General features: G+C 35.7%; 1 protein-coding gene across 6 annotated transcripts in view; it reads right to left on the reverse strand.

The window, feature by feature from the left end:
- Positions 1–12635, reverse strand: part of ANKRD28 (ankyrin repeat domain 28) — a 130645-nt gene that overhangs the window by 14130 nt on the left and 103880 nt on the right. For all 6 annotated transcript variants that reach the window (XM_065051446.1, XM_065051447.1, XM_065051449.1 and 3 more), the window contains 6 exons: positions 11927–11995; positions 10227–10367; positions 4074–4185; positions 3428–3454; positions 2439–2513; positions 1006–1207 (listed from right to left, as the gene is read on the reverse strand). In XM_065051446.1, coding sequence (XP_064907518.1) covers positions 1006–1207; positions 2439–2513; positions 3428–3454; positions 4074–4185; positions 10227–10367; positions 11927–11995 — 626 coding nt within the window. The remainder of the gene's footprint in view (positions 1–1005; positions 1208–2438; positions 2514–3427; positions 3455–4073; positions 4186–10226; positions 10368–11926; positions 11996–12635) is intronic.

The following is a 12635-nucleotide window of genomic DNA, read 5'->3' on the forward strand; positions in this document are numbered from 1 at the left end:
AGGAAGAATAATTAAATATAGTAACTGGCATAACTTTCGCTTGTTTTAAGACAGGGTTAAACATGTACCTAGCCAGTCATACACAGATTGTTAGCGAGTGTAGCATGCGCAGTTACAAAATGATAATTGAAATCACATTTAGAAAGAGAGGAAGGAAATGCAATGCACAGAAATAATTAACCACGCAGTTAAAAAAAGAAACAAAAAATTGAGAAATCACATTTAAATGCAGCTCATGAAAGATAAATGATTACTTGTTGGAGGGGAAATTGTGACATACAGCTGCTGTATTCAGTCCACATAAGAACAGTGACAATTCATCCTTCTCTAGCAGAAAGAAATGCTAACAGAAGTTACGAGAACCTAAACCAAATAGAAGAATACAGCTTTTGCTCATGGGCAACAAATTAAGTGGTTAGAATGATGATGTTTTGTACATAATACTCTTTTTACTGCAACATTTCTAGAACACCAGAACTATAAATGTCAATTTAAATAAGCCTATTTTCAAAGAGAGGAAAAAAATAAGAATATAGTACGAATGCTAGACTTGGAGACAGATTTCTGAGAAAGGCAGTGAGAAAACATTGCAAAGGATTGCTGTTATTTTGAAAACACTCAGGATTCATTTAAATCCTTGGAAAAAAAATTGGAAGTATAGTTTTCACATCTGTTCTCAAACTGACAAAATTCTCCAAGACTCCAGTCATTTTTAGAAGTATTTTACTGAAGGACAGGCAACACAATTCACGGATCTAAATTTGGGCCTACAGCTTGGGCTGCATGAGAGACGAGTTAGCTGAACAGATAAGGGCAACACACTCTTCCATCCAGCAACATGGAACAGCCCTCCTTGAGCCAAAATGTTGCTTTGGGTTAATAGCACTGTCTATCTGCCAACCGCTTTGTTACACCTTTCTTAGAACAACAATGACAGAGACTCCTAGACATGAAGATGATCCACTTGAAAAACCAAAATTTTAGAGGTTAGCGGTTAGCACATACCTGCTGCATGTATTGGTGTCCTCTTTACAACATAATCTTTCACCAAGATCGATGCCCCCTGATTAATGAGCACGTCTACACATTCCACGTGTCCCTTAAAGGCAGCAAGATCCAGTGGTGTCCTTCCGTTGTTATTCCTCACATCCAGGTCCAGCAGTGACTGTACCAGCACTTCCAGAGCTTGATGGTGGCCATGATAGGCCTACAAGAATAAGGAAATTCTTCAGTTTTCCAATCTAGAAATATTTTCTTTCCCCTCCTTACCCAGATTACATAAATGAAACTGTGAAGATAGTATTTTTGTTTTAACATGTGAAGAGCTACTGATGTAGCATGTAAATACTTACAATACTTGCAACTAATTTTAAAAACCTCAAAATTTCAAGCAAGAAGGTTGGTGGGGTTTTTTTCCATTTTATCCTCTCAGCCAGCAACTGAAACTACTCTCAGAAAATCATATAGCTCCAATTTGTGTAACTACCAGTATTTTGAATACTGCATGTTTCACGGCTTCATGTTATAGTTACATTGTCCTTGGATTATTTCAAGTGAGGAACATATGCAAACGTAACTAATTCCTATTAGTTTTTCAAATAAAATACTTAAAAAAGAAAAAGCCAGTAAAATTTATAAATAAAAAGAACACAGTAGAAATAGCTTCAGTTAACATAACTGGTAAATCAGAAGGAACTTAGGGGATGAAACAGTTAAGAGATCAGAATGGATATACAAGGATAAAAAAATCAGCACAGAGAATACTCTGTAGGTATGTGTCAAGACAAAGTGTCAAATTAATAATGAAAAAACCATATACAACTATCTTATAATTTCCATGATGAATTTAAAATGTATACTTACAGGTACAGAACCTCATACAGTCTCTGGTAACTGCTTTCATTTACCATTATTAAAGATCACTTTTTATTTTGGCCATATATATGTACTGCATGGGACTTTTTCAATTGCCCAAAGTCCAGTAAAAAGACGAAAGCTACATATTGAGCTGGTTACTCTACGTTTTGAACATATTTGTATAGACAATTTCATCAGGTCCTCTCCTATACTACTCTGTGCAGATGTGTCTTAAAAGTATTAAGGACAAACATCTGTCATCCTAAACAATGATGAGGGTAAAACAACTATGATGGTAAAGTCATAATTACTCATAGAACAAGTCATCTGAAAGTTTCGTGAGTATAAATTATAACATAACTCTTAACTAGAAGATTGCAAATGAAAAGTGTTCCATGAAGCAAGTTTCAAGAAAAATGCAAAACTTGCCATGAGTATCTTATTCAGGAATAAAATGCATTTAGTTTTGCATTTAATTTATTGTTATTGACCGATTTTAAAAAAATCCAGAATGAATAAAACTGTGTCAACACCCATTTGCAATTAGATGAGCTACCATCACTGAAGAATTAAATACTTACAGCCAGATGCAGTGGACTTATAGGCGCTCTGTTGTCTGAATCATTCAGCATGTCAGTACCTGATGTTTCCATTAGCTTGGCAGAGAGAGAAAGTCAAGAGTGAGCCCCAAAATCCCTCACTTTTAAAAACATCATCAACAATTGCTACCGTTTTCAGTATACACAGATTGAAAAATAAGGAAGACAAAGATGAAGAATAATATAGGATTACGGTTTCTTTAGGAATGCTAGATCTCCTTCAGCCTTTTAAAGAGTTTGAATTGCAATGACTGCAACCCCTCCCCCATATTCATCTCCCAAGCACAGTTGTTTAATTTTGCATAACAATGCAAAAATTAAATAAGAAACTAATATCAAATTATTATTTTTTTCCTGAAGCAGCCATATCAAATAATACACAAAAAATGCATAAAAAGGGAAGACAAGGTCAGGTGAAAACAAACAAGCAAGCAAACAAGTAACCATTTAGATTAGGTGAAAAGTCAGCAAGAAAACAATATGAAAAGCCAGAAGGCAAGATAGATTTCTAAGAACAGAAAAGCATTTCCTAAAAAGAAGAGATAGACCCAAAAAAGGCATGAGCCTTATAAAATACGATTAAAATACCCATGTGTATACATTTCTATTTGTTACTTTCAGATGTGTTCTAAAGTTTTCATTATGGGTCTTTTTCAAGACCATATTTCATTTAGTACACTAGTAGAATTAAAAACATTCTAAGTGTTTAAAGAACACCTAATACATTCCGATCACTAAGTTTTCATTATCGTACTTTCATAATATGGTCATACAAATGTTTCAGTAAAAAAACAAATAGATCAGAAAATATTTTTTTGGTTTTAAAATTCTGAATTGTAATTGAAACGAAATAATACATCTACGCATTAAATAAATGGTTGAATAAGTCTAAAAATAATTGGTATTTTTAAAATTACATGTCCCCTTTTGCTGTACAGTAGTACTTTAACAGCAAGAAATAATACACTTACAACATCTAGAGGCGTTTCACTTGCAATCTGCAATTAAAAAAATTCAGAATTCATGTTTCAATACATTTGAATATAAAAGTATAATTTGTATAAAAATACTAAGTTGTATAATATAACAGAGAGAAGATAAAATTAGGATATCAAATAACATACACATTTTTGCAAAGGGAATAATAAAAAAACTACCTGAGGCTTTAGTATCTAAAATTCTAATATGTGGCTGTTAGTTACTGTAAATATGTGAACTATTTTAAAAGGCACTGTTACTTTACAGGTTTTTCCCAACATTTTGTTTTGTTCCTTCAAATGACAGTTGCAAAATTTCTTGACGCTTCTCAGTGGGATAACCTGTGGTTATTTTATTTCAGCCACCAGGAAAAAACTTAGTAGCATATTCTAAGTTAAGAAACAAACAAACCTAAAATCCCACATCCTCAACCAGTTATCTTTTCATCTCAGAATGTATCGTCTTTTTAAGCAAGTACTACCCTCTTAGCTCCTCACTTTGCCCCTATTTTAAGAGTACCCAGTGCTTAAATATTTATCCTCACAGGGGCTGAAGAGCCGAGGTGGAGGAACACTCGGCCTCTGCATCATACGCCATAAGAACAGCTGTTACAGCTTCATCTATGATACGTTTTCTTACCAATTCAAGACATAAGCGATGACCATAAGCAGCTGAATAATGAACTGCATTGTATCCTTGTTTGTCTCGGATCCCCGGATTGGCATCATTTCTTAGCAAGTATTCCAGGCACCTATTTAAATTGACATATGCAACCACATATCTAAATGTTGAATTTCAACTTTGCACTAAGTGATAAATTGTTCCAATTCTATTGGAAAATAGGATACAGCACACAGGAACACTGACTTAATGTACAGTATTGGCTAGGACTAGAGAACACCTAACTCATTACACCAAGTGTGAAGGTCAATCACAAAGCTTCCAAAATTTGAAAGAATCCTTCTATGCAGGCATTCTGCATCCTCTGAATTATCTGACTTTGTTAAAACAAGTATTTCATGGCTGTTCTCCTCCTAGCTAATGCAACCGCAGTTACTTTTGTTAATATAATTTATAACTATTTTTGTATGTTTTACTGTACAGTACATTTTTCTGCACTCAATACAGAAAGAAGAGAACCAATAGCTGAGTTACTCATTGTATGTATCCAGGAGTCACACACACATACACTTCAACTACCAGACACTAATTTATTGATTAAAAAAAAAGAAATAGTAAACACATGTAGTTGTTGGCACACTGGTATCCTACCATTCCTTACAGAAAGCTGTAAGACATAACATGATCAGCAGAGTTTCAACCACAGACACTCAGCCACAAGGATGAAAAAAGTCAGCTCCTTCCCCCTATTTTTCTGTTTTAAGAGAGTCCATGCATGCACACTGAACAATTCCAATAATTTTATGTTGTCTACTGTTTCAACAACATTTTGCAGAGGCTACAAATAATGAAAATGAGAACTCTGAAGAGGCAGCAGTCACCAGAGAATGAAGAGGTAAATTGATCTACACTGAACTACCTGACATATAGCAATCTCAGCTTCAAGAGCTTCAGGAAACGGGGTAAAGGCTGGTTAGAAACCAACAGTCCCAGAATAACATCCGGTTCTTTTGCAAATGTATTCATGAGACCATAATACTGACCATAAGACATAATGACCCCCAAACATCCAGACAGATCAAGATCAAGATCAAGATCAAGATTGTACAGAGTCTCTAAAATTCTGAATTAATACAACAGGAAAGGAGGGAGATTTTAGATTGCTTATTGACACATTAAGATAGTCTGGAACTTGTCTCAGTTTGCTCAAACACTGTTAGGATTAAGAAGGTCTTCTCATGTCCTACATTAAGCAGAGCCTTCAGAATTTGAGAAACTGCAAATACAATATTACCTGATAACAGAACCAAGATTGTGTCGAAAACAGAACAACTGGTACTTCATAAAAAGCAGGTGAACTTCAGATCCTTGGATCTGATCTCCTAGTTTGGGCTCATCAAAGACAAATTCATTCAAAACTGTCTGCTAGTATATTGAATGACTGGATCATTTGTTCCCAGCATGGGAAAAAAAAGACTGCATGACATCCCACTTGTCAACACTGCGTATTGTGATTGACTGTTGAGACCTTGGCACAATATTTTGAAGAGAAGACCAGAAAGCTCTGTCTCTGTTCTACACAGCTCTGAGCTCAAGAACACTGATACGAAATGGTTGATCCTTTTGCCTTGAGATATTCATGATTTTCACAAGTGCTCTCTTCCGATAAAGAAGCATCTGTTATAATAGAGCAAAATGAAGAATGGAATGGGTAGGTCTTCTCAGCACTGAAAGAATGTCTGACCATTCAGGAAAGGAGAACCAAGAAGCTAAGAGAAGACTGATCCCAGAGAGGAGTGAGATTTGTAACTCTTATGAAGTACACCATGAAGCTACATGCTGCACTGTGACTAAAACAGAGGCAACACACCACTGAGGTGGCAGTCGTACATTCAAGCGCAATTGTATATCTTAAGACTTGGAACATATCCTGCAGTAAAATGACCTTCTAAAGACTGAACTACAGCTGAATAAAATCTGGGAGGTAAAAGTCTAAAGACGCCCAACATCTGCATGGCCACTTCATCAGGCAAAAGTCCAGCAAGGGCGCATGACATTCCAGTCCTTCTATTATAAAATGGGTTGTTAAAACTGTTGGTTTAGGACCATTTATTGTTCCTGTGGCAAATCCAGACAGGAGAATCTTGCATTGATAATAGTCCAGGAATGCCTTTAAGTGAAGCTACTTTCTACACAACATAAAAGTTGGGGAATGACCTGTTAGAGAGCCGCACAGGGGAAAGGGACCTGGGGGTCCTGGTGGACAACAGGATAGCCATAAGCCAGCACTGTGCCCTTATGGCCAGGAAGGCCAATGGCATCCTGGGGTGTATTAGAAGGGGGGTGGTTAGTAGGTCCAGAGAGGTTCTCCTTCCCCTCTACTCTGCCCTGGTGAGACCACATCTGTAATATTGTGTCCAGTTCTGGGCTCCTCAGTTCAAGAAGGGCAGGGAACTGCTGGAGAGAGTCCAGCACAGGGCAACAAAGATGATTAAGGGAGTGGAGCATCTCCCGTATGAGGAAAGGCTGAGGGAGCTGGGGCTCTTTATCTTGGAGAAGAGGAGACTGATGGAAGACCTCAATAATATTTATAAATATGTAAAGGGTGAGTGTCACGAGGATGGGGCCAGGCTCTTCTCAGTGACAATGATAGGACAAGGGGCAATGGGTACAAAATGGAACATAGGAGGTTCCACTTAAATATGAAAAGTAACTTGTTCATGGTGAGAGTAACAGAACACTGAACAGGCTGCCCAGAGAGGTTGTGGAGTCTCCTTCTCTGGAGACATTCAAAACCTACCCGGACACCTTCCTGTGTAACCTCATCTAGGTGCTCCTGCTCCAGTGCGGGGATTGGACTAGATGTTCTATTGAGGTCCCTTCAAATCCTTAACATTCTGTGATATACTTTATGTTATAGTTGGACAGATTAATTCTGTAGGTCAAGAAGAACAGAGACGTGCACTTGGAATGCAGAGATGTTTATAGCTAGTCACAATCATGAGCTTGAACTTGCTGGTGAAGCCATATGGTGACCATCCCTTCTTCTGTCTGGGATTACGAAATACTTCTTTATCAGTTAAATAAAATGCACATGAAACTAAAAAATATATTATCTTGTCAAATCAAGCTTGGAGTCTTTCTTCCTTAGCTCAGTAGTGACAAACGGGCCAGTTGGATACACTCATATTATGAGGGTTTTAGTTCCCACTTATTTCATGGAAAATTGTTCAGTGGAAAGGTAAAGAAAATTTCAACATTTGTAGTTGTATGTGATGTCTGTCCTGTGATAAACTTGCAGTGGGATTTGGCAGGTTTAGATCTGAGAGGCAGGAATCCTAACATGACCTCTGATCAATGCCATTAAGAGTAGAAACTTGGTAATTCAAAATCCTGGAGAACATTGAAACCTTGGAGAAATACAGGAAGAAGTTTTACAAAAGCAGCCATCTCCTGAGGGAAGACAGCATGACTCTGCAACATCAGAACTTCTTCTGAGTCTTTTCACAGAAGAGCACTCTTCCATCTACTCATTCCACACAAGTTCATCATCTGAATGAGATCCAGTACCAGCTGTGATGAAACAGGAACACATTTCAACATGAGTAAGAAAGCTGTCGGTCAAGGGCCCAATGACCCCGTGTGCGATTTGCTGAAGTGAAGACCTGACATTTGCTCTTCCATCCCAGACAAAGGTTGGAAGTAACAAATCCGATGAGTGAAGATGAAAGGGGCAAAAAGCTGCAGGAAAAACTATGACTAATGAAGCGTCTAATTACTAAGTACTCTGTCTCATTACAAAGTTGAGAAGAACAAGAATGACACCAAGGTGTACTCTCACTTGCATTGCTTTGTGTCCAACATAGGCAAGAAAAGGACAGGTAATGAAAAAGGTTAAAAAGTCTCCAGTTTTAAAGAGTAACTTACAAAACACAAGAGGTAAATAACTTTTTATTAGATATGCTGAACTTGGTGTAAAGTTATCTGTAAAGCATATCTACATTTTTAACCAGTTAATTCAGGTTTTATTTGCTGAGTAAACAAATGCCTGGATTTCATTAATGGCAACTGTGCTTGCATACTTTTGTTTGAATTGAAACGGGATGAGATTTCTAAGAATCCACGTAAATTTGTCCCCTGTAGTGAGAATTACTGTCCCTACATTTTATTTGTGCAATCGTCTCTTTGTTAATATTAATCAATGATTTTTGTATTAACATTCACGGCTCACTAATAAATGTTAAACATCACTCGCCTTGGCTATCTAAATTTCTATACTTGTGTACTTTCTCTGTATGTGTATTCACCAAAAGGACAATACACTAAATACACTGCAGGAAGCAAAGTCTACTAAAAATCCTTGAGTACCCATTCTTTCCAACGCAAACCAGATAATTATTTTTGCTGTTTCTTCTCATACAGGAAAAAGATTAACTTAGCATTTTTTGCATACTTAACTGTCCTCAAGAGGCCTCTTTAAAAGGAGATTAATCAAATTTTCTGAAAGTCCAGATAAGTTAAATTTATTTCCCATTTATTTATGGGTGTACTGTCTATTAAAGAAGCCTTACATAGAGTGTGTATTTCTCTCCCTGAAATTTATCTCATTCTGGGATCATGTTTCTCTGTCTTGCTAAAATGAAGCTTACCGGTGCTTGTTCCAGATCAGAAGCATTTGTTAAAGATACAAAAGAAAAATTTCCAAAGAGGAACAAACAAGAAAATAATTTTCAACACAAACATCCTTGCCCCTAAAATCTGTCTTTAAAGATGTCTGAACAAAGACTACAACAATGCACATAGATATCTTTGGAATTTCTACATAGATCATTTCCTGACTTCTTTTTCCCCCCAGGCATTATATTCCAACTCAATAATCATTTTTAGCTTCATTTCTATTTTGAATATGAGCTGAGCAGTGCTGGTTTTCCAGCTGTCACTAATCATCTTGCTGCATCCATATAAAAAGCTTCTCCTCGGGCCATTCTGCTTTGCAGTCTGTCTTCCAGACACCCAACTGTTAACCAGCAGGGCAATACCACATGGGTTCCAGACACGACTCTTTGAGTTACCTCCCAAAGCTCTGCAGTATTGCCATCATCCTTCTTGCTCATGCCTTTTATAAGACAGATGGCAAAATGATGTCATCTGAAGAACCATTATAGTTTGGAGGTTTTCAGAGCAACTGTGAAGCTAAAATTAATCCTAGCTAAACTTGTAAGAGGGCAATTCAAGTAAAATTATCTCAGCAAACTCCAGCAGGAATTGAAAGTACATCTAAAAGGCAGCAATTTTGTTTTGAAATTTGGGTTTACATAAAAGAGGCAGGTACTTTGCTTGTTTCAACCTGTGTATGTGAGTGTGGTCCTCTTCTCAAGTCTCCTCAATTATATTAATAACGTACAGTGCCTGGAGCTTAAGTAACCTCATCAATTTTGTGCTACCTATATAAGCTTTGCACGGAAGCATTTAAGTCATTCATAACTATGTTAGATACAACCATTAGTTACAAAATAAACACATGCAAGAGACATTTATGGATTTACAAAAGTTTCTGGATGAATTTAATTGCTAAGTGTAACTGCTTCCCAAAATCTTACACCAAGAAGAGAGTTGTAACGCCAAACATGAATAGTGTAATCAAACAAACAGATAAAGCATCTTCTATCTGAATATTGAGTTAATGTCTATCCTGATGTAGGCCTACTATAAGTCACAGTCTAGTTTTATACTGTATTTTTGACTAACCACACAGATTTTTGGGCAGCATTAAGAACCCTCCATAAAACACACCATCTTTCATCAGAATTTGATTAAAAAAAAAAGACCCTACTGCTCACAACTGTCATAATAACCCCTACAAACGATATTTACTCAACCACTACACAGCAGGTGTGATTAAAAACTCTGTTCTAAATGAATTCCTGAACTAAAACATCTTAATTATAGGAGATAACAAAAAAAATTACAATACATTTTATTATTGCTAATTTTTCTCAGAAATATTTGTTACATAAAGTATTTTATATACAATGAATAATCCCCTGTTAATTTTAAGCTTTAAAAATATTTTAAAAATGCATTTGGTGAATATGAAGGCAGAAAATACACAAAATCTACAGCTCAAATGTTTCTAAGGAGACAGAATTTGGCACCAAGCACGCCACTTACTTTCCATCTGTGTCTGATGCAGCTGCATAGTGCAGGGGTGTACAACCCCTCTCATCCAGGTCGTTCACACTAGCTCCAGATCCCACCAGGGCAAACAGGCACTGATAATTACAATTGGCAGCAGCATAATGGAGTGGAGTTCTTTAGTACACATTTAAATAAAAAGTACAAAGGTAAATAACAGCAAAATAATATTATAGAGACAGAAAAAGCAAAACAAAATGTAACTTAAATCCTCCGTCCGTTTTTTAACAAGTATTTGTCATGAAGAATGCATCATTACAATATTAAAAAAAAAGAGGACATTTTCTAGGGGCCATCTAATAATGCAGAACATTATCTCAGGGATCTATTTGCCAGCCAAAATATGCACAGACTTTGTATTAAGGAAAGCTTTATATTAATTTTCTTGTGTAAACATATAGAGGAAAATCAAGTTTACATTAGAAATTTTCTTTCTAATTAAGTAATTTCAAGTCACATGGAAATATATGGACAACTCTAAGAACTGCAAAGCAAATAAAATACAACAATTAACAAATAGAAGTTTTCAACAGGCAGATCAGAATTCCGTCTAAAAGAGGCAAGCATATATATTTTTAACTACACTAACATACCAGAGGTATTGTTAAATAAAACTTAACAAAACTACACCTTGCCTTCTTATAAAAAAGCCATGAAATATTAGTACTGATGTGTCATCTCAGAGGAAACTTATTCCAGCTTCAAATAGGTGAACAATTTTCTAAATAAACCAGTTCAGACCAAATTTCAAAAGCACCACAATGACTCAGAATTCCATTTCTATTTTTAAAAAGAGATTGCTACTATAAATATCTCAATTTTGAGGACACAGGCGTGTCCTACCTCTTCCCTCTCCCTTAAAATCACTTTTTCCTAATTTCTCTCAATTTTTAACTATTTTAAATCATTTCCCTCTCCTGAAAGAATTGCTCTACATAAAATGCATGTTAAACCAAAAACCAAATCAAACCCACAAAAAACCCAAATCAAACCCACAAACCCAGCTGTCCATGACAAAAGTTGTTCCAGATAGTTGTTCCTTTCTCAGGAAAGAACAGAAGTGGAATTTAATGCAAAACACAACTTTGCATCCATATCATTCTCCTGAAGTCTTACTCTCGCTGTTTACATCCTGGAAAATCATATTTTCCATGATGTGATGTGAGATTTTACACAAGTGCTCATCATGCCATCTAAACTTAAATAATCCTATACTAAAAATAGAAATTAATGTGATTCTGAACAAGGAAATGGAAAGGGGTGGATATAATGACAGGAAACTGGTGAAGCAGTTATAATAAAATAATGGATTTTTTCGTAAAAAAAGCTTAGAAATAGCAACAGAATTATTGGTTTGACTAATACATTATTTGGAAAACACCACTAATGTCCTTGGACGAGAGCAATTTAAACTCATCAGATCCATGTTATAAGCAAAAAAGGCTCATAAAAATTACTGTCGAATATGGAACTCAGTCTTTAAAAACAAGACTAAACACTTACTTAACAAAACACAATAAACAAAATATGCTTGTAACTTTTGATAACATATGCTGAAGCATAGTTTATTAGAGACCACGTATCTTAAAAGCCATTTAAGCTGGAACACAGAGATTTGCCCACAGAGCCATATGCTACTACAGCCCTTTACAATATACAAATCTAGAAAGTCTTACCTTCCAAATCGGTCCTTTTTGTTGAAGTCTGCACCAGTATTTAGTAGAAGATTTAGGCACTCCAGATTCCTATTAAATTAATGTAATTTTACTTGTGATTGCATTTTTTATTTCCCTAATTTTGGCCTCTGCAAATATCAAAACTGCTACACATACACATCTCATATGTTATTTTTAATGGAACTGAACTATCAACATGAAAATTTTGATAAGTATATCAAAATAGATTTCATAATTACAAGACCAGATCAGGAAAGAATACAAATTCTTTCAAGTCTATAAATATGTAGTTTTTTGATATCAAATGGCATGCATAAAGCACACAAACATTAACCTAACAGAAATTTCAATTCTTTAAAACAAACAAACAAACAATAACACCTGCATGTCACATGCCTTTGGCTACCAAGCTTCCAGTTTTGAATATATATTTTTTTAAGGCCAAATGCAAGTTGCAACATATTTTCTTTTTTAGTGTAATTAATTTTCAACAAAATATGATCATTGTAACAGATACACAATTCTGCTTAGCATTTAAACACTATCTTAGTAACTTTCCTAAACTGGAGATGAATGAGGGAATGTGTCACAAATTATGTGTTTTTATGTGAAAAGATAGCATTTTAGCTGTAATAGTTCACAACAAGGATGCATCTATCAAGTATATTTTGACTTAGAATGATTACTTAACAGTGTTACTTAAACAACA

This window comes from Columba livia, chromosome 2 (genome assembly GCF_036013475.1).
Source record: "Columba livia isolate bColLiv1 breed racing homer chromosome 2, bColLiv1.pat.W.v2, whole genome shotgun sequence".
In the NCBI taxonomy this organism is placed as follows: domain Eukaryota; kingdom Metazoa; phylum Chordata; class Aves; order Columbiformes; family Columbidae; genus Columba; species Columba livia.